This window comes from Chaetomium globosum, genomic scaffold (genome assembly GCF_000143365.1).
Source record: "Chaetomium globosum CBS 148.51 scaffold_5 genomic scaffold, whole genome shotgun sequence".
Classification (NCBI taxonomy): domain Eukaryota; kingdom Fungi; phylum Ascomycota; class Sordariomycetes; order Sordariales; family Chaetomiaceae; genus Chaetomium; species Chaetomium globosum.
The window spans coordinates 2,362,844-2,384,427 of NT_165980.1; the positions used below are offsets into that span (position 1 = coordinate 2,362,844).

General features: G+C 57.5%; 6 protein-coding genes across 6 annotated transcripts; 2 read left to right on the plus strand and 4 right to left on the minus strand.

The window, feature by feature from the left end:
- Nucleotides 1–292: 292 nt before the first annotated feature.
- On the minus strand, nucleotides 293–2,015 carry CHGG_07605 (uncharacterized protein; the record flags this gene model as incomplete). Its single annotated transcript, XM_001225260.1, has 3 exons — nucleotides 293–647; nucleotides 725–1,649; nucleotides 1,712–2,015. 3 exons carry the CDS (start codon nucleotides 2,013–2,015, stop codon nucleotides 293–295), a joined length of 1,584 nt encoding a protein of 527 aa, XP_001225261.1.
- Nucleotides 2,016–2,554: 539 nt separating this feature from the next.
- On the minus strand, nucleotides 2,555–3,400 carry CHGG_07606 (uncharacterized protein; the record flags this gene model as incomplete). The annotated part of the gene is made up of 2 exons (XM_001225261.1): nucleotides 2,555–3,280; nucleotides 3,377–3,400. The coding sequence occupies 2 exons, from the start codon at nucleotides 3,398–3,400 to the stop codon at nucleotides 2,555–2,557; spliced, it is 750 nt and encodes a 249-aa protein (XP_001225262.1).
- A 1,146-nt stretch (nucleotides 3,401–4,546) lies between these two features.
- CHGG_07607 (uncharacterized protein) lies at nucleotides 4,547–6,520 on the minus strand (the record flags this gene model as incomplete). The annotated part of the gene is made up of 2 exons (XM_001225262.1): nucleotides 4,547–6,074; nucleotides 6,132–6,520. The coding sequence occupies 2 exons, from the start codon at nucleotides 6,518–6,520 to the stop codon at nucleotides 4,547–4,549; spliced, it is 1,917 nt and encodes a 638-aa protein (XP_001225263.1).
- A 411-nt stretch (nucleotides 6,521–6,931) lies between these two features.
- On the minus strand, nucleotides 6,932–8,943 carry CHGG_07608 (uncharacterized protein; the record flags this gene model as incomplete). The annotated part of the gene is made up of 3 exons (XM_001225263.1): nucleotides 6,932–6,940; nucleotides 7,266–7,767; nucleotides 8,192–8,943. 3 exons carry the CDS (start codon nucleotides 8,941–8,943, stop codon nucleotides 6,932–6,934), a joined length of 1,263 nt encoding a protein of 420 aa, XP_001225264.1.
- Nucleotides 8,944–10,270: 1,327 nt separating this feature from the next.
- Nucleotides 10,271–12,226, plus strand: CHGG_07609 (uncharacterized protein; the record flags this gene model as incomplete). The annotated part of the gene is made up of 1 exon (XM_001225264.1): nucleotides 10,271–12,226. One exon carries the CDS (start codon nucleotides 10,271–10,273, stop codon nucleotides 12,224–12,226), a length of 1,956 nt encoding a protein of 651 aa, XP_001225265.1.
- A 1,410-nt stretch (nucleotides 12,227–13,636) lies between these two features.
- CHGG_07610 (uncharacterized protein) lies at nucleotides 13,637–21,131 on the plus strand (the record flags this gene model as incomplete). The annotated part of the gene is made up of 6 exons (XM_001225265.1): nucleotides 13,637–13,768; nucleotides 14,073–14,306; nucleotides 14,422–14,655; nucleotides 14,740–14,921; nucleotides 15,408–15,493; nucleotides 15,562–21,131. 6 exons carry the CDS (start codon nucleotides 13,637–13,639, stop codon nucleotides 21,129–21,131), a joined length of 6,438 nt encoding a protein of 2,145 aa, XP_001225266.1.
- Nucleotides 21,132–21,584: the final 453 nt, after the last annotated feature.

Below are 21,584 nucleotides of genomic sequence, written 5' to 3' on the forward strand. Positions count from 1 at the left end.
TTACTGTTCCTGTTCCTGACATGGGCGCGGAAGAGGATGCCTCCGACTCGTGGGAGGGGGTAGAGGCTGAGGCGGGCGCCGCTGCTTTCCAATCCCAGAACACGTTGCGGTTTTGATCTTGGGCGATGGTTGGCGCTGTCATTTATTATTGCTAGTAGCGGCTTCTTCAAATTCTACTTCTTACGTCAATCAATCCTAGACTTGATGAACCAATACTCCCCGCTCTCACATCTTAAGCGTACCACTCCTCCGCTCAGATTCGTACCATCCAAACCATCACCTACCTACACGCTCACGCATGAATCGCCTCCTGTACATGCGGATACACCTGGATCATGCGGTGGTACAAATCCGGGTGGTCGCGGATCATGACCTCGGGGTCCCAGGCGGTCGCCACAAAGATGGTGTCGATGCCGCTGCTGATCGGGGTGGTGAAGACATTGCAGATCTGCAGGCCGATGAGGAAGGCAAAAGCCACGACGACGGGCGTGAAGCCGCCGCCCGAGTTGTACGCGGGGTTTGTGAATACCATGTACACGTACGCCAGCAGCGCACACGCGTATCCCACAAAGGTCGCCCCCATCCCCAGCACGGGGCCGATCAGGCACTCGTTGATCAACGCGTCGATGCCCCGGTCCTTGATCATCCTGTTGCGGGTAGATATTAGTACCTATTTATGTGTACGGCTGCTTGTTTTGGTACAGAAACAAGGGATGCAACTTACTTCCAGGTGTCCTTGGCTGCGGGGATGTACGCCTTGCCGTAGAGGGCAATGTGCGCAAAGGCGTAGCGGTTGAGGAATTGGACGGCCCAGTCGAGGATACCGATCAGACAGCCGACGACGCAGTACAAGATGGTGGCCAAGATGTCACCCTGTGCCGCCGCCTGCGACTGGGCGACCGATGCCAGCTGCCGCAGGAAGTTGATGATGGCTACGACCAGGCTGCCCAGGCTGATGCTCCCGAAGCTGTACGTTAGCGACCGCCGCAGCGCGCCGCGCGTCACCTTGGTCGGGTAGTTGCGCGAGTTGAAGTACCACGACCCGTAGACCCCCGCGATGGTCGTGTGGATCGTGTTCTTGAGCCACTCGGAGATCCAGTACGCCGCGAACGTGATGAAGACGATCAGCCCGACCACCTTGCCCGACCCGCACCCACCGGCGCCTTGGCGACAGGCCGGATTGTTGGCGCTCGGCTCGTACTTCACGTACACGCTGACGAGGGTGACCGAGTACCATGCCGCAAAGGCGGCTCCCAATAGGCCGCCGATGGCGCTGACCATGTAAACGTGGCCGTGGCGCTTGGCAACGTCCATGGCGGTCTGCAACATGAGCACGCTGAAAGGGATACGCTTGCGCCAGCTGAGGAAAGCGACGACCATGAATATGGAGAACAGCAGGAACACGATGCCACCCGAGTAGTAGCGCCGGCTAAGCATGTAGATGGCCGTCACAAAGCCGAAGACGATGTTGAGAATGCCCGTAAGCCACACGAACTGCTTGGTAAACTTGCGCGCCAGCCACATGTAGGCGTAGCTGAGCACGATGGCGGTGACCAGCACCCAGAGAAAGAGGTAGATGGTATGGGTGGTCAGGCCGAAGGTATTGAGCTGGCCATTGAGGCCGCCCGAGTTTTCACGACGGGTCGCAGCTAGGGGTCATATCTGTTAGGAAGAATTCAGTACAAGAGCGAGAGAGGTACACGATGCTCACCATATCCTTGAATCGAGATGGCCGAGACAACAACGAAGCCGGCGCAGGTGGCCAAGAAGAGGATACCAGCCCACAGATCATTCCATTTCGGTTGCTGGACGGCGAAGACTTCATCATATGACGGCGGTGCTCCCTTAGGGTCCGACTGTGGAGGGGGGTATGAAGGGGGCGCGTAATTGCCGTTCGGTGGAGCGTAGTTGTAGCCCTGCTGCTGCGGCGGAGGAGGCTGCATCTGGTACGTATTGGGTGGAGGAGGGCCTTGCTGATTGTAATAATTCGCGGCTTCGCCGCCGTATTGCGCCATGTTGTCGAACTTGCGACGAGAATGCCTTCCCGCGTCCAATCCCGTCTCAAGTTTCTCTCCCTAGTTTCGATGGAAGATGGAAAGCAGTCGTAGTTGAATCGCCGGAGCGAAACCGCCCTGATCCTTGCGGATCCCAATGGAGGGCCAACCGCCGAAGGTGTGAGATGAGATCTGCTATCGGCGCGGTCGGCGCAGAGGCAGACAACTGTGAACCGTGGCGTATGATGCTGAATATGATAACTATCACGATCTAATAAACGCGTCGAGGAGCTGTTGTTGAGCTCCAAGTTCCATGACGTCAAACCAATAAGTTGCACAAAAGGAGGCACATGAAGGTGCAGGGGGGCCTGGAGCACTATAAATTTTGCAGGCTCTGCAGTGCCGAGCCCGCCTAGGGTTCCTGTTGGCTCCCCAATCGACCCTCTGCACCACATGCTTCCGGCAGTTCGGCACATCCCTGGCGCATCGCCGATCGGATGCATTCCCGAGATTCGATTTCTCCAACCCGAGCTCGTTAAACCCAACCTAAAAAGGGTTTTTCATCTCGCCGTCCTCTCATATTCTGGCAAAGCCCATTCCCTCATCCACTCCGTTTCCAGCACCTCCTTGGCACTGGGCCGATCCTCAGGCCTAAACGCCAGCATCCGCCTCAGCATCGCCAAAAAGACCGCCTTCTCCCTGTCCTCCACGGTCGTCATACCTTTCTTTCGCCGAAGCCCCTGCACCCACTCCTCAAACTTTTGATCAAACGACCACGCCCATCGACCTTCCACCGGCTGGTTGGCGTTGTCGAAGTATTTCGACCTCGCTTCCCACTTCTCCCACCACTCGGCAGGCAAAGGACCCAGCACATCAACCCATTGCGCCGCGACATCGTCATCCGTTGCGAGGAGCACGTCGAACAATGACCGATGGGCGAGCATGGCCCAGATTGTGCACCCTGCGCTCCAAATGTCGGAGGCGAAAGAGAGCGCGTTCTCAGGCTCGAATCGGGCTTCCGGTGGGCGAATTTCGAGCGGCGTGTAGGATTGGAATCGTACTTCGGCGGCCGGCCGGAAGGCGACCCCAAAATCGCTGAGCAAGAGGCTTGCTTCAGAAAGCCCGATTATCTCTGGACTATCCCCGAGCCACACCGGCGGCACGGCCTGGGACGGAACACCCGGCCCAAGAGGCTCGCCGTCCGACCGGACCACCGCTTCAGGTTCGGGTGCTCCGTATTTGCTGTAGAGTTCCCCTTCGGTTAAACCGTCGAGGCTGGAGGGCAGCTGGAGGAGGATGTTACCGAGGTGAAGGTCTACCAATGGCTAGTTAGAACAACTTGCAGGCCTCGGTACAGAGTGGGTATTGTCCATGGTGCTTACCGCCATGAACCAGTCCTTGCTCATGAATGTACGCAACCGCGAGTGCGATCTGAGTGGCAAGCGATCTTGCAACGTTCAGTTGGAACAATGGCCAGCTTGATGCTTCCTTATATTGGAGATGCTACATCTCGCTGGGGCAGAGACAAAGCAGGTGTGGGTGCCATTCGGGCCTTGGATGCTGAAACGGTCCAGAAGGGTCGGAATCAGACTCTTCCCACGAGTCTCTGCCTGTGGTGCGGGATGTGCGTCGCGTAGCCGGGAGAGAATCTCGCCTTCTTGCGGGATCATATCTGCGGTGCACACTTTAACCGCGACGTATCTTGACAATTGCTCGTCTCTGGCGAGCCATATGGTAGAAAACGAGCCGTGTCCGAGTTTGTGAACTACGCGGTAGCGCTCGTGGAAGCGATCCCCGATTTGTAGCGGGTGGTATCCCCCGGGCAAATAATAATCGAGTCTTCCCACACCCTCGATCAGCTGATAGCTGACCCACGAGCTTGAGGCGTTTGAGCTCAGAGGATGCCTCAGAACCAGAGAAGGTGTTCGGTAGCGCTGAAAGAGCCACGGTCTGCCAACGGGATGGCATCTCAGAGATCGAGGAAAGAAAAAGACCATGCTAACAAATCGCTGTTGTTATTGTTGTTGTTGTCGATAGGTATGGAAAGCCGCAATACCTACAGTACCACGGTGAAGGTGGGCAGTATTGTGTGGCGACAAGATATGTTGAAGACAATGCAATCGATCGTCCACTTAACTACCTCATGGGACAAAAAAAAAGAAATTCGGTAAGATGTGATGAAAAAGAAAGACAAAAAGAAGAAGAAAAAGTCATCTGACCTCTACCTTTTCTTCAAATGTCGCCGCTTTGTTGGAGGTTTCTGGTGGGCCCTGTCCGATCTTATGACGAATATCGTGAGATAAACGTGTAGTTCCACATTGTGGGATGTCCACATCTTCAATGCCGAGCCGCGACGTACAAGCGTGGGTTGTCAAGGCACAAGGCAGGTTTGAAGCTCTCAAGCTTCATCCTTTTTTCCCTACCCACTAGAAGTAGGGAGGCAGGATTGGCCGGGTCACAGATCTCGAAGACATTACGAGTAATTTGAGCCTGAATTGCTTCCACAACGATTATACATTGCGTTTTAACTACCTAACCCACATCCTAGATCTCTATTTCGGCCCCGTCTTTCCAGTCGGGATGCAGAACAGCACGAGCCTCTTGCCCTTGGGCCCCTCCTCGCCGTCCTTCCAGTCACCGAGGCCCTTGTCCACCCGGTAGTAGCCACGCCGCTCGAGTTGGATGATATCGTCCTTCTTGAGCTCTGCTGCGGCCCCATCACACCACGCGTCATCCATCGTCTCGGTCACGGGCGTTAGGAACTCGTCCAAGTTGTCCTCCTCCTGCAGGACATCCTTGGTAATAAGGTAGTCAAAATCCCACAGCTCAGCAGGCACCAGTGTCTGACCTTGCGAGGCGAGCCAGGTGACCTTCTTCTCGGTTTTCTTGACGTCGCCCTGGAGGTTCAGCTCGCAGGTGAGGCTCGGGATCGGATCGCCGCCCGAGATCTGGCGGACGAACGCGTTACCCCAAGCCATGAGGGTGATCTCCTCTCCGTCCTTGAAGCTCTTGGCGTCCGCCTGATCTAGCAGGAGCTCCGGGCCGAAGGTAACCTTCTTGGTCCCGACCTCCTTGTTCTTGGGGTGCTTCGGCTTGTCGCTGGAGAAGGGCTCCGCCGGAGCCTCGGCACCAGTCACCGTCACCTTGACGACGTCCTTCTTCAGGATGGCGGTGTGGCGAGGGGCAATCGGGTCGATCTCCTTCTTGTTGCTGGCCCAGAAGTTCGTCCAGTCCATAGTAACCACGTTCCGGCTAGGGCCCTGCTTGAGGATGAAGTCGCGCAGAGCAGGGATAGTCATACCCCGCCTGCGAACACCGCGGATCGTCGGCATGCGCGGGTCGTCCCACCCCCAAACCTTCCCGGTATCAACGAGCTTCGCAAGCTTACGCTTGGATAAGAAGGTCCGAATGAAATTCATCCGCGCAAAGTCCCACATGTAGACTTGACGGAGTTTGAGCGTATCCAAAAACCACTGGTACTGGGGGTTCCGGTCGGTATATTCGGTAGCTCTCAGAGCGTGCGTGACACCCTCGTGGCTGTCGACAACGGGGCATGCAAAATCGTACATGGGGTACATCTTCCACTTAGTGCCAGTACGGTGATGGGGCGTCTCGATGTTGCAGCGATAGATAACGGGGTCGCGCATCGCCTTGTTCGGGTTATCGACCGACAGCTTGGCACGCATGCAGTTCTGGACACCCTCCGCAGAGCCTTGCTTCATCTCTTCAAAGATGCGGAGGTTCTCCTCCACGGTTCGGTCACGCCGCTTCGAAGCGATACCCTTGAAACGCTCATCACGCATCGTCTCTTGGTCGGTATCATCGGCGTAGGCATGTCCCTCCTTGATGAGACGAATGCACATGTCGTAAAGGTAGTCGAAGTAATCCGACGTGTAGGACAGCGAGTCGGGCTTGATCCCCATCAGCGCGAGATCCTCGATAATGGCATCCTGGTACTCTTGCTTTTCCTTGGATGGGTTGGTGTCATCGAGGCGAAGGCGCAATTTCCCGTTATACGCTTGATGGGCGAAGTAGTCGCTGAGAAGGGCGGCCTTGGCGTGTCCAATGTGCAAGTATCCCCTAGAAAGTATCTATTAGCTCAGCCGCTTCCACTCGAGCATGATTCTTGCGGCTCACGAGGGCTCTGGCAAAAATCGCGTCACGACGCCCTGATCGGCATTCTGTAGGGCCAGAGCATAGCTTGCGCCTGCCTTGCTGGCGGCAGCAACTTTGGCCTTCGCAGCGGCATCCTTTGCCTTGACCTCGGCCTGGATCTCGGGGTGGTTCTCCTCGATGAACTGAAACCAACGGGCTAGGTTGGCGAGGCTGCCACGTTTGATGAATGAGACGGCAGCGCGATTTCCGCGGAGAGCGAGCCAGATTTTGGTGTCGATATCGCCGAGGATGTAGCCGTCGAGGTATGTGCGGAGGATTAGGTGCTTGTCGAGTGCTTGCAGCCTCGGCTCGATCTGGCGGAAATCGGCCGTGAGGAGCGCCTCGAGCGGCTTAAGTTCGTCTACCTTCATTATGCGGCTGTGCGGAGTTGCGTAGGGTTGTTGAATATGTTGAAGTGAACGGAACCGTCGCTAGGATAATCTGATCTTGTTGTTGACTCAACAGACAGCTGTTATTGACATCTGCAAAACTTTTGGAGGGGCAGAGGGGCAGAGGGGCAACGCCCAATTCGTGGCGGGGTAGCGTGCCTGTTCCGTCGGGCGGTGAAACCCCACCCCAGCAAAATTATTACCCTCGACGCCAGACCCCTGTCTGCTTTCCGCCTAAGAATTGAGGCTTCTAACCTGCAGCTCGGACCCAACTTTTTTTCGAGAGTTGAATGAGGGTGGTGTTGAACGTCGACGGCGAGTTTATTGTGTCGTTAGCAGCGCGGCAAATGGCTTCCCTCAACCGATGCCTTGCCTCTTTGGCAAGGCTTAGCCTCACAACGCCTGCCAGGCCAACGACAGCCCCGTTAATACCGAAATTCCTCCTCCCGACGACGACAGTTCCCTTGGTTCGATATGCATCCGGTGGAGGAGGAGGCATGCGCAAGCGCCCTCCAAAGAAGAAGAAGACATACAAAACTTTCCGGTCGTACGACCTGTCTCCGATGGAGCAGTTTTCCCTCTGCGATGCTATGCGGTATGCTCATGTTTTGAACTCCCCCCCAGGCGTCGTCCCTCTAACGTTTTGTCTAGCTACCTCCGCGCCTTCGAAGTCGGCCGGCCGCCCGCTGTTATTAAATACGAGCTTCATATCAAGCTTAAAACACACAAAAGCGGCCCCGTTATTCGGAACCGAATTCGTCTTCCTTTCCCTGTCAAAACCGACACGCGCATCGGCGTTATCTGTCCCGAGGACAGCCCCTTGATGACCGAGGCGCAGCAGCTTGGTGCCGTAGCAGTGGGAGAGGAAAGCCTTTTTGAGAGCATCCGGCAAGGCAACATTCCATTCAACAAGCTTATCTGCCACGAGGACAGCCAAGACGCATTGAAGAAAGCCAACCTCGGCAAAATCCTCGGTCCCAGGGGTCTGATGCCCAGCCAAAAGACCAAGACTATTACGACCGACCTCAAGTCTACAGTTCAGGAACTCATAGGCGCGGACGAGTACAGGGAACGCAGCGGTGTGGTGAGGTTGGCAGTGGGCCAGATGGGATTTACCCCCCAAATGCTGTCCGATAACATCAAGGCGCTCCTGTCCCTGTTGAAGGCGGACATCAACGATGTGGATGACAGCTACACAAAGGCACTTGACGAGGTTGTACTCAGCTCCACTAACGGCCCAGGTTTCAGCCTGAACGGCACGTTCAAGTCGGACGACGAGGGCGTAAAGCCGGAGGACCTGCAGTCCGTGATGTAACCTTTTTGTATCATAGATGTATGTCGTGTACCATTATTTCATGAAGCAAACCGCGTCGCGCGGTTGGGTATCTAACGCGAATTGGGAGTGCGGCGCTGGGTCATTATTTCCCCTTCAAGACCTCCACCGCGTCGTCTTGAGCGTCCAGGATCCTGTATATCCCCAAAAACTTCAATATGCGCCCTTGACACTGCGGGCCGGCTTTGCGGGCTTCCCTCAATGCTGTGCTCAGGTCGAGCAGGATTGTATTCCGGCAGCGGGCCATCCTCTCCTCCATCTTCCTCACAAACGGCAGATCCCGGCCGATGGATTCTGCAATCTGCTCTGCAAAAACGTACTCCTTCGCCAATGCCGTCAACTTGGCCGGGCTGCTGCTGACAAGCTCGACCCCGTCCTCCTCCTCGTCCTCCTCCTCACTCCCTGCAGAATCAAAATCATCCCCCCAATCCCCGCCCTCCTCCTCGCCACCACCCCCCTTCTTCCCTCCCTCCCCAGCACTCCCAATAGCCAACCTCCTCTCCAACCCCGCCACTCTCTCATCCAACTCCAACATCCGCCTCCCACACTCAACCGCCGTCTTCACCCCCGCCACCTCGGCATTCACCCTCCCCACCTCCACCCTCCGCTCGCGCACCCTCCCCTGGATCTCCTCGACGGCGCGCCGAAACCCCAGCAACGCGACGCGCACGTCGCCCACCCGGTCCTCCCCGCCCTTCAGCCCATCCCCCAGCCCCAAAAACGCCGTGTAGTTCGCGTTGACCAGCTCCAGCAGCTCGGCGCTGATGGCGGCGCTGCGCTCGCGCAGCTCGGCACGCAGGTCCTCCAGCGTCTGGTGTCGTGATGCGGGCCCCCCCGTGTGTAGGGCCGAGAGGTAGGCGGCCGCGTCAAAGTCGGGCGCGAGGAAGTCGGCGCGGGACAGCGCGGCGGGGAAGGGGAGTGGGAGGTCGGAGTCGGCGTCGGAGTTGGAGTCGGAGTCGGAGGGGGGGTTTGGATTGGTGGGGGAGCGCGGGAGGGTGTAGCTTTGTGAGGGGGTGTAGGAGTAGGCAGAGGTTGGTCGGGAGTTGGGGGATGGGGGGGCGAGTTGCGCCATGGTTGGTTTGGTTTGTGCGGTTGGGCGGAGGCGGATGAGGTTGGTTTGGTGATTGTGGCTCGGATCGGCGGCCACGAGAGGTTTGGGTTGTCAGCCACGCTTGGGCTTTGGTGTGGTAGCTGTGTTATGTCTCTTTTTACGTAGGTTGGCAAATGTTCGACATTTGCAGAGGAGCACTGGAGCACAAGATGCTTGGCAACATGTGGTCCGTGCTTGTTGAAGGACATGCAGCATCATTGTGTACGGAATAATATTACTGTTTAAGCATCCAAACCAAGCTCTATGTATTCGACTCGTTATTTTCGTTAGATTCAGACAACAATAATGGTTTTGTCTTCAACGTCCAAACCTCGACTCGCACTTGGTCCTCGGCTCGGCCACAGTCGCGACTGTACCGCCGCCGGATATCGACGGTATTCGGATACAAGTCCCACCAGGAGAGTGAAGTTGTAATATTCGTAAAACATTTTGCGCACCTCCGACATCGCTTGAAGCTTGCGAGGGCTCGGTAAGTTATCAGCGTCGCAGCCTGTTCCCAAAGCCACTCCATCCATAACCGAGCCATTCTGTCCCATGCTACCCCGACGGGCTGTTCTCCGGGACCGGGACTTCGGAAGACTGAGCAGTGCAGTGGTCTGACGCATGCATCGGGTGCATGAATCGCCGTTTCCCTCACCGGCACCAAACCGCTTTCGGAGTAGTGCCTGAAAATTATCTTATCAATCAATCAGTGGTTCGATCAGCATCTCCATCCCTCCCTTGCCGAATCACAACGCTCCACTGCCTTGCGCTTTCGCGGCACTTCCGGCCTTGTTGCCCGGAATATCCCTTGTCGCCGGTCCTCGGTCAGACCAAGAAGAGGAGTTTTTTCCATTACACGTCAGTTTGGAACAACAACCACAACGTATGAATCATCAGCGCGGCTACACAACAGCGCCTTTCGGTCCTACCATTGGTTTCGCAGTCCTCTTGACGGCACCAGAGATACCCGTCGACGACCCTCGCATCACGCCACAATTATCGAATTCAGTTTCCTGCTCACCAAGACTTTCGCCGCTTCTACAGTCAAGGGTGCGGGGTTACCAAGCATTCTGCAACGTCGTCGACATTCAGGAAACCTGTCCATTCAACCACCATTGGCATCTGGCGTGTGATATTCAGCACCTGGTGTTGCCTTGTATCCGACTGAAGAGCCGCATCGTTGCTCCCGCGTCTATTACAGACTCTGAGCGGCGCATTTGAGACACACGCGGAAAACTTTGCGAGATCAAAATACTCTGCTGTACTTCTGACGAATCCCAATCGGTTCACGGAGACACCCACCAGCATGGCGGCTATGGTCATCACGGACCCGGATCCGGATTTGGTTCCCGGAAACGCGCATGTAGGGTCGTCAAGAGCGCTCTCAATCACTACCACGGTCAACCACGGCTCTTCCAGTGCCGTGGCTAGCCCCGCTTCGGCTGTTTCGCCATCAAACGACTCCACTCCCACATCTTCATGTTCAACAGCACCGCCAATTGCAATCCGGCCCAGTACTTTAACCACTATGCCGTCGGCCACGCCTTCGATGGGATTGAACGGGAGGTCCAAATCGATCGTCATGTCACCCGCTTCCATGTCACAGCCCAAGGCCATGTGCATGACCAGCAAAGAGTGGGTCATACCCCCTCGGCCGAAACCCGGACGCAAGCCTGCCACCGACACCCCGCCAACCAAGCGTAAGGCACAAAACCGGGCAGCTCAGAGGGCATTCCGGGAGCGCAGGGCGGCGCGTGTGGGGGAGTTAGAGGAACAGATGGAGGAGGAAAGGCTTATCCACGAACAGACAACTCGAGAGTTGCAGGATCGGATCAGCCATTTAGAGACCGAAACGCAGACGCTCCGGTCAAGATGCCAGTGGCTGGAGTCAATGCTAGAGAAGTCCCGCCAAGGTCGCGGGAGCCTGGCAGGGAATTGGGACGACCAGACAGGTGCTACAAGCAACGATATCTCGGTGTCGGGGCAGATGCAATCACAAGCTGGGCTATCGCACGGCATGCGGCCACTGCAACCAGCACCGTCGAGAAACGTTACAGCACACCCGGGCCCTGTCGCCCAACCGCGGCCTGTGGCTCAGTCGTTTCCTATCTCTCAGATCGTCTCACCGCCAGGCGAAGGAACGCCGGTGGGCCTCACTTGCGGCGGTTGCCAGTCAAGAGGTTCCTGTGCATGCGAGGAGGAAGTTCTACCGACCGCAGATATCCCCATGGGCTGTGGCAGGTGTACCCTGGGCACTAGATGTGAATGCTTGGAAGAGACGTTGGGGATATCAATGGCCGGGAACGACTTGAAGCGGCCACGGCGTCCAAGCGCGCCGCCGTCAACATCACCAGAAGACAAGCGGCAGCGCTCCGATGCTGGCATTATCATGGAGACAGACTTCACGGCCGTATTTGCCTCGCAGGGTAGTAGAGAGCCGGCGCAGTTCATGTTCCCGCCGCCAGCTCAACCACAGCTCCAACCCATGGCTTCAATAGAGCCTAGGGACTCTTGCGGCTTCTGCAAGGATGGAACATACTGCGTCTGTGCAGACTCTATGATGTCGCCCGCCTCTTTACCGGCGCCTGAGAGCGAGATCACCACACACACGCAAACACGTACTCCTCCACCGTCGGATAATGATGTGGCCCCTATTCCCATGGAGGTTACAGCGACAGGGGCTATCAAGCTCCCTGGGCCGCGACCACTACAAGGAAGACAAGCCATTAAACCCACCGCACGAGCTGGCGGGTGCGGCCCCAACGGCCCCGGCACCTGCGCGCAATGCGTCGCCGACCCTAAATCCGGCCTCTTCTGTCGTTCTCTCGCAGCGAACTTCGAAAAGAACAACCCCGGTGGCAGCGGCGGATGCTGCGGCAACGGCGGCCCAGGCGGGTGCTGCAAATCCGAACCGTCACAATCACAGCCCCAACCAGAGATTACCGCTCCCCTCCCCGCCATGGCGCCGTCCAGAAGACCAACAACCGGCGCCACCACCGCCGCTGCCGGACCCAACGACCTCGGTCTCAGCCTCTCCTGTGCCGACGCCTACAAGACCCTGGCCAGTCACCGGCACTTCGACGAGGCCGCGGACGACATCGGGTCCTGGCTGCCCAAGCTCAAGGCGCTGCCGGTGCCGCGCCCGGGGCCTGTGGGAGGGCGCCGCGGCGGCCGCGATGGGCGCGCACCGATCGAGGTCGAGGCTGCGAGCATTATGAGTGTGCTCAAAGACTTTGATGTGCGGTTCGGCAGGGGGGAGTGATTGGGGTGATTAATTAGTGTGTGATCGTTCGGTGCCGGGGAAGACCCGGGTGGGGGAGGAGGGGAGAGGGCTACAGCCGGGGATGCGCGCGATGTGATCCGGTGCAGGTCGGGGAAGTCATGTGCTCGCCATTTTTAGTTTCTAGGTGAGCGTGAGAGATGAAAAGATGGGTGAAAGGGGGAGGGGCCAAGGGACGGGGGAGTGGCGGGCGGCAAGTTCATGCGGCCGAGTCTGCGGCCGGACTAACAAACTTGCCTGCCCGTCTCCCGCGTCGTTTTTCTCTATCGTTTTCGCCGCGCGTTGTCGAAACCCGTCAGATATCACTTGCATGAGCTAGCGGGACAATGGGCGGGGTGGTCGGTTGGGATTGGACGGCAGTCGTCCGATCTCCGGGTTCGGGGCGGCTATATTTCGACAACGCGCGAGGAGGGATTGCGTGTTATTCTGCATGTACATCGTATAGTATACGTCCGCTTTTCGTCAGCGAAGAAAGGGAAATCCCACATATGGATTAGGGTTTGCCCTGAATATGAGGCCAAATAAAAGCAACAAATGGCGAATACACCTCATATCTACATACTTACCCGCAAGGCTTCTGTGCAATGAATGCATGCACCCTGATTACGAGGTCCTGCATGATGCCAACTACAACAAGCGGAAGCACCCATCCGAAGAGAGAGAAAAAAACGCAAAGCGCACTGCAACGAGCGAACGAGATCTGTACGAACTCGCGGTAAGGCCGGCGGAGGGAAGCGGCATCCAGTGCGTTGGCCGCTTCTCCGGTGGCTGTGGGTCGCGTTGTGACAACGACTTGTGCAACAGGCCGACAGGTTCTGTTGAGTTGCGCTGGGTTTACATGTCATGTGCATCTTTGTGGATACACGGCACCAGCTGAGAGTTTCCCACCGAGTACCTACGGTCGCACATTGGTAGCCCACGGGGCCACGCGTTATATGTCAGCAACTTCAGACCGGGGACGCCTTTGCGAGTGGTTTCCTTCCGGAGTTGCTGTCCCTTCACCATAGGTGAGGCGTTTGAAGAGGGGCGGGGAGAACACCCATGGAGTCGATGATAGGCGCCGGCGCCGGCGGTGGGACGGGAGAGCACCGGGAGCCGGCAGCCAATGAAAAGCAGCAGCCCGCTTGATTCAGAAGCTCGCCATCGGGACCGAGTCCAGGAAGTTGTGGACTGCATCCAACCCTCCAGCCAGGGACTCGGCGGGGGATCGCCTGCAAGATCTCGGCCGTTGCGAATCAAAAAGCTCCCACAGACTTTCGCATGGTTACACAGCACCCTCCCCCCGCCCGTCGAGCTGAACCGATCGAACTAGATGAACCAGATGAACCAGATCATGTTCCCGAGCCTTCCTTGACTTTCTTCTGCCCTGAGCTGACACGGGGGGCATGAGCAATGGCGAGGGCTCGGGACCTCGGTTGGGGAAAAAGAAGCATGGTCCCTGGAACCAAGGCCAGCGGAAACTGTCAGAGATGCGGCGGACTCCTGCCGGCAAGAGGCGAGCGGGAAGAACAAGGCATGGTGGCGGTAGTTGATTGGCGAAGGACGGCTGAGTTGGCATGCCGGATGATGCTGGGGCTCGACGATGCAGGCGGGTTCCGTCCTTGTGGTTTTGGGTCGTGGACGGCGCAGATTGGACGGCTGGCGGCATGCCGGCCGCAAAAAATGGAACCCCCCGGCTAGGCAAAGGCGGGGCGATCTGCAAGGCCAGCGCAGCGGGGCTGTGGTCTGAGAGCGACTTTCGTTGAACAACCACACGCTCACAAAGGACACTACTTGTTGAGCAAAAGACCCTGCCGACGTCTCCTCGACAAAATGAGACGAGACACAGCTAGGGAGGAAAGGCTCGAGCGGGAGGCCAAGGACAATATTTGATGATGGCGCATGGTTGTTTCGGGAAACTGGAGATTGCCACTTTAGGCGCCGTGTAAGGTTGTTCGTTTCCCAGCCCGGCGTGCTGAGTTGGCAGTTTGCAACCGCTTTGGGCCGTCAGCAACTCGGCCATCTACTTCCAGGCTGGTTGAATCTTGCATGGTGGTTGCAGGCAGAGGGTGGCGGGTGGCAGGTGAGTGCCTGAGCATGGCGAGAAAACCCCGAGATTACGGTTGCTACCCAGTTCCCTGAGGCAAGGAAGGGAAAAAAAAAAAAAAAGGTAAACGAGGCATCAAAACGCGTGGTAGAAATCAGGGAAAGGGGGAGCTGAAGCGCGACACCCACGGCTGCGGGTGGCCTGCCTGAGTCACAATTGGAAACCCGAGGTCGTGTCGGGCTTCCATCGGGCCTTCGAAAAGGAAAAGGGGAAGGCGACTGGCGGGGCAACGGTCATCCCCCCAGAAAAAGAAAACCGGGTCACCAGCGAAAAGATTGTGCGAGGAAGCAAATGCGGTGCTGCGGCTCGCCAGCCAGCTCACCAAGTCACCGCTCACCATTTGCCAGGGCTGTGGTTGTGGATTGACAAGAGACCAGACAGGATTGGAGGCACTTGATGCAATTGGAAGCGGGCGTGTGAGAAGACAAGGATTTGGGCGTGGCAGATGAACAGCCCAGTGGCTTGTCCGACCCCGGTCACTAGGGACCCTATCGGGATTAGCGACCCCGTGGCCCAGGCTACTGGCTGGTCGTCCCTTACCCCACGCTTCAAATGGTGGATCTGGGACATCAACAGAGCACCCAAGCCCAGGTATGGAAAGCTGCTGTGCTTGCGAAGCTGCAGGGAAACACACTCCCTCTTTCTTTGCTCCCGTCATCCATCCTGTCGAGGGCCTCAGCGGCAGCCTGCAACGTCATCCCACCGTCCCAACGCCTTCAGCCCTTTCAGACGAACACTTTACAGCCACTGCCGCTACTTTTTCCCGACGAGACAATGACCCCGCGGGACTTCTGAGCCCAATACTTTGGTCGCAAGCCGACCGGAGCCGAAGCTTTCCATAAACACAAACACACCTGCGCGTACCTACCTTAGTTTACTAGTCAACATTCACCCAGACCACTTCACCGGATCACCCACTTACCCGTACATACGCCCATTATTCGTATCCTGCTCTGTCCATCTGTCCAACTTGGGGGAGACAGCACCTTGAATCCGATCTACAACCAAGAACCCACCAACCCACCCATTAGTCCCCGAGTCGAACGGACACTTCTTATAGCTTATGGGCGATCGCAGTCGCCAGCTTGATTCCCCTCATGGGCCCATTATGAGATCCATGCAGCGTTCCCCCCCGCCGCCCGCCGCCATCCACCCCTCGTCGCGTATGTTGGGAGGGAATATCACTAACTCGGAGAGGTCGCAATGCTGACTCGTCTCGTCTGAACCACAGCTCGGTCGGCCCCTGCCACGCGGTCGCCGACCCCTTCGCCGTCCGATAATCATGTCGAGCTTCAACGATCCCGCCGATTGCGATCGAGGAGTCCGTCCCGCCTTGCGAGAGATTCGATGAACGGTTCCGGACGCCGCAACGATGACGCCTCCCGACGCCCTTCCATGCTCCACATCCCGAGTTCGACCTCGACGCGCAGCAAGCCGATTATCGACCAGCCAAGTATCCTGTCCACGGCGGCGGCGGCGCCAAACGATTCCTCGGATAGTCTTGAGAACACCGGATTTGTTCCATCCGTGCCGAGTGACAAGCATGCCAACATGAAGTTCTTGCGGCCGCTGCTGACTGATGTGTCACTGTACACAAACCCTAACCTCGGCCCGGAGAACGAGGGGACAAGCCTGGAGGAACTGGCGCACCTTGTGCGACTGTCCAAGTACCAGGAGCGCAAGCGCGCAAACACGAGGATCCGCCTCCAACGGAGTTTGGTGTCCACGGCCCTTTCCGCCCGGTTGATGAGGTGTGGTGAGATGGCCCATCGCAACCTAGTGGACGGCTTCCGCGGGGATGACAAGAAGACATTTGGTGCCCTTTACAACGCTGTCATTGATGTTCGGAGAAGCTGCGATGAGACCCGCCGGTATGCGCTCCTGGAGCCAGAGATGGACCTCTTGCAGTCGCCAGGCCTCACTTCGTCCGATAGCGTGGACACCCCGACCGGATCTGTCACCGGCTCAACCGCGTCCCCAAACGCTGTGACGCCGTTTTTAAACGAGATTTCTGCCTCGTCCCGAGAGACTTTTCTGAACTTTCTAAACCAGATCAGGACTAACCCAGACTATCTGGCCACGCGCATCGCGTCCCTCAAGAACTCGGAACTTACCGCTCTCACCAGCTTCCATCAGACTCTTGAACCCATCGAATCCGTTCTCCCTTACCACGGCCGGTCATCAGGGCGCTCCGTCTCGGGTAGTTCCACGTTTCCCGGATCTGGCGGAGCTGGAGGAGCAGGCAAGGAACGCAGCGCTATCGAGCGCCTGTTGTCTTTCCAACGCCACGATCCCATTTCGGCTCTCATCTACACCTGCTTTGCTAATTCCGCAGGCCCAGACAGCGCTGAGGACAAACGCCGGACCGTCACCTGGGCCAACGCCTGCGCGCGCCTGATCTCTACTCAGACAACTGGCAGCGAACAAACCGTTATTTCGGTCTTAAATGTCTGGGTGTCGATGCGCGACTGGGCCGGAAAGTCTAACATGGAATGGTACCTGATGAAAATCCTAGAGGATGGAGCTTTCCTGCTTGATCGTGCAGAGGACCAGCATGGGACCCGCATTAACCTTTCGAATTGGTCGTCCAAGGACCAGATTGCCGCCGAGGAGTTCTACACCAAAGCGGTTGATGAGCTGTTCGAGGTCATCGACGATGAGGACGCCACGGGCATCCCGGAAGGCTTACTAGAGCTAGGAAATGAACTCCTCAAACGTCTGGATAGGAGGTACTCCGAAAGCACCCGTCGGTGGCTTATCGCAAAGTATATGTTTACAGTTTGGTTGCTTGGCGTCGTCATCCACCCGGAGGCGTATGGCATGATGGCCGATTATCACATCACCGAATACGGCCGCCAAAAGATTCTCAAGACCGTGGCCATGCACGCCCAGAAATACGTCGTGGACATGCTGCAGAGCATGACCCCGGTGTCTACGCCGCCCAAGGTCAAAGGCCACATTGAGAGCATATACAGCCGCTTCAAGGACCCGTCCAAGTTTCGGAAGAAGCCCAGGCTCTTGCCCGCACGGTCTATTACGTCCCTTCGGGAGACTGCCGAGGTCCGGCCTTACTTGGTCATCAGCCCAGCGGATCTTGCGACAGTGGTCAACGCCCTTTTCCCGGAACGCAGGCCACGGTCGGCACGCTCAAGCAGCTTGCGGTCTGGAGCACCATCGATTTCCGGATTTTCTGCCATCTCGCAACCCATGTCCATCAGGACGGCACCGAGCACATTTGATACCATGTCCGTCCTCAGCACCAGCGCAGAGTCGTCCTTCAGCGATGCCACCACCTCCCGAGAGCCCCTTGGGGATGAAGAGAGCCCACGCCGTCATTCCCCTTCTGCGCAGGAGCCCGTTGCCCAGAAGCCGGAGAATTACGAGGATGACGGTTACCGACTGCGTCTGGCCATGCACGAAATGACACAAATCTTGGGCCAGGATGTCGTGTACGGATTATGCCACCCTTGCGCCGAGCGCTGGTCCGTGTTGTTCATATCGGCCGATGGGAATAAACTGTCCACCCATATGACCTTTGATCCGGACGATGATGTGGAAGATGAGCAGAACTCCTCCAGTACGAGTGATACGGAAGGCGAGGAAACCGACGACGGACGCCCTGAACTCAACAAAGACTACCACCAGCTGCGCGACTCCATCCTCAAACTGGTCCAGGATTACGAAATCCCTCAGGGCTTGGAAAGCGATGGAGCTAAACAGCAAACCTTTAGCAACCGGGCCTCAACTCTCAAGAAGTACCGAAACAAAAACCGCATTATCACGACTATGGGAAGCCGGAATCCTTATCGCCAGAGGGCCGCAAGCATCGCGAGCAGCCTCGCTGAGAGCCCTCCAAAAAGTGCCAAGGGGAAGGAGGCCGACCAAGAGAACTCATCCCCGCTCGTCACCATGTTGACCGCCGCCTGCTCGCAGTCTCGGGCGCAATCTGACTTCGTCAGCGCACACATTTACTGGAGGACGCTGCAACAACTCAATGCTTTGTCGTCCGATTCACTACGACGCGAGGGCTTTTCGGCGCTTCTCAATATCTTCTCCCGTGGCCCGCGAGATTCAATCCGCCGCTCCGCAGCCGCTATTGAAGAATACGACGCCTGGCTAGTCTGGCTCAAACAAAGCCAAGAGCGAGCAGAAGGGATGATCGAGGGTATGATGCAGCGCCTGCGATCTCTACGCGACAAGATGTGGTACGTAACAGACGTGCGAAACTCAGCGCCATATGAGGACTCGCGGAACGTGGCAGCAGCATTAAAGACGATGGGTGCATCTCGCCGATGGTCGTCCTTCCAGCGCATCAAAACCCAGATGCAAAAGGGCCCCGCATCAAATTACATCTTCCGAACCGAGTCTCAAATTCTCGATATCCTCGCAGCACCCGAAGACCAAGGAGGCCCGAACAAACTTCGCGACGAACAATCAGAGAAGACCAGCCGCTGGCTTCAGCAATCAGGCGTGGAGAACTTCTGTCAAGGCGAAGAGCGCATTCACCGGTTCTGCTGTGAAGTGGAGAATTGCGTGAGCAAACTCGTCGGCGACAGCATTATCGATGGGCCGGTGCTGTGGTCGAGCGAGCTCTTCGCCAGAGACCGACGGGCTTTCGAGTCTAACAACAATACCAACAAGACTGCGCGGGACCGAGATCGCGACAATCAATCTGTATGGGATGACTCCATCAGTGTCATCAGCGATCCTGACCGCAGGTTCGTGTCTGTCAGTCGCCCCGCTTCGATCAATAGTAGGGATATGCGAGCCATGTCCGGTAGCATGAGCCAAGTCTCTTTCGAGTCGAGCCGTTTCGGTTTCTCCCGCGCCAGCACAGCCATGTCCGAGGTCCTGGACGGGCCCGAATATTTTGGTGCATCGTCCCCAGTCCACCAAATCGACCCCAACGCAACCTTCTGGTCACCCTTCCAACACCGGGCTACCTCGCCAAGTGCCGCGTCGCGCGCGCATTCCCCGACCACCAGCCTGACGAACCTCTCAGGCTCATTCCACCCGCCAAATCACCAGCAAATTCCCTCCCAGCCTCAGTCGTCAACCGGGCGCCCAGGTACATCGGCTTCGTCTAATGAGACGGTGTACCAACAACGACAATTCGACGAGAAATCCCGCTTCCTCGCCGACTTGAGGCAGACGCTGACCAGCCTTCTCCTTTCTGACCTAGGTAACCTTGTTTTTGCCCGCGGATCAGAAACGGACGCGTGGTTTGAGGGCCTAGGTCAAGATTGCATCGACCGTCGCGAGGCAATCCAACGGCGGGCGCGTAAAGCGCAGGCCAAGGATAAGCGCAAGTCTGCCAAGTCCAGCCTAAAGCAGAGATTTCTCGAGCAGAACCGAAGTTTCGGTGATGTGCGCGGAACGATCGCTGGCGATGCGCTGAGCGATAAGGCTCTTTCGGATACGCAGAGCCTCGGCCCGGAAGGGGCTGGCGGCAGTCAACGGGGGAGCCAGCGTGGCAGTCAACGCGGCAGCGTACATGGGGGCAGCATCCATGGCAATGAAAGCTCGGCCACAAGCGACACTATCTCGGCCCGGAGACATAACCAAGAGGCAAGAAAGGAAACCATGCCCGACTTCCCTTTCACCAAGGCATACCAGCGGCTTCTTAAGATGTTTTGCGTTCACCCGAACCCTCAAGTTAAACTCAACGCTCTCTGCGAACTCGAACATCTGATTACCGCATCTTTAAATTCCGGGTCCCGGCGGGCCCGGCTGGCGTGGGCACGCTCTGAGCTGGGCTCGGCGTCTTCTGCAACCGACGAGCACGGAAACGGGCCACTGGGAACTAGAGCCCAGCCACTGGAGGAGACAATTGGTAACGTCAAGGAACGCCGCTCCTACACAATGATGCAAGTACCCACATTCGGCTCAGGCGGCCACACACAGGGTGGCCGTGTATCAGGCGGAGCAGGCAACGCTGAGACCCGGTCCATCGCTTCGGTTTACCCAGCCAACACCGACGCGGTCGCCAACATCCTGCAAACGCTTTTCCGCGACCCGTCCCTCCGGCCAAAGACCCTCTTCCGCGACCTGCAATTCATCTCGGCCTTCTGTTCCCCCGCCGTCCTTGACAAAACCGAGCGGGGCAAGTCCTTCTGGGACGCCGGCATCGCCGCTCTCAGCCTCAAACAAGAAGTCTGCCGCACCATGGTCGAGGTAGCCGACGAGATCGTCAAGAACTACACGCTATCCCGCGGCGGCAGCGCCGGTGCCGCCGCCAACAACCGGGCGGGCAGCACGGCCTCCGACTCGGCCGCCGCGACCCCAACCAACGAATTCCCGCCCGCGTCACCACCTCCCTCCCCACCCTCCCCCTTACCGCTCTCTACCCACTCCCTCGCCGACGCCGCGCGCATGTGGACCATCACCGCCAAAGAGGGCGACCCCACCGCGCAGCGCGAGCTCGCCATCTTCTACCTGTCCAACCCGGAACTCGTGCAGCGCACCACTCTGCCCCTGTCCAAGCCCAGCCAGGTGTTCAAGCAGGCCGTCATGGAAAAATACGGCGGCAGCGGCAGCGGCGGAGGGCGCTCTGGGGGCGGCCACCACCATCCCGGTGGCGCGGCTGCGGGCGGGAGTGGTGGTGGTGGCGGCGCGGGGGGGTCGGGGGGTGCGGGTAAGGAGGATGGTGGTGCGGGCGCGGGCAGGCTCGGGGATGTGCGCAGTGATCCGGCGCTGATGTGCGTGGCTATCCATTGGATGGAGGCGGCGGAGAAGGGGGGAGATGAGTTGGCGAGGTCGTTTATGGCGCAGAATGAGATTGGGGCGAGGTTGATGGGGTGAGGGGGTGCGTGGGTGAGTCGGTGTGTGGGTGATGGATATTGGGATTTTTTGCGTATGCTTGTTGGATCATTTTTGTCCGTTTGCTTGTCGATGATACCTGATGCATGTTTTTTTTTTTTTTTTTTTGGCTCTACATGATGGATGTTATGTGTGTTTACGGCTGTCCGCTGATGTCTCTTCATCCTCTATCCCATCATTATGTTGTATGTACATACCCCTTTCCCTCCTTCCCCCCTGGTTGGGATTACATCACTCGGTTTATGCCACCAGCCGAAAGAGTGCCGCCGACCTGGCCCGCGCTTGGCCTGGCTTGCGAGAGCTGTGAGCATTTTCGACCTGGGAATGGCCCGTCTTGGTGGGCTAATTTTGTTGTGTTGCCTCATGGCTCATAGAGTTTGGTTTTTGTCAGGATACCTCTAGACGATACCACCACGTTTCATTGATGCCACATTT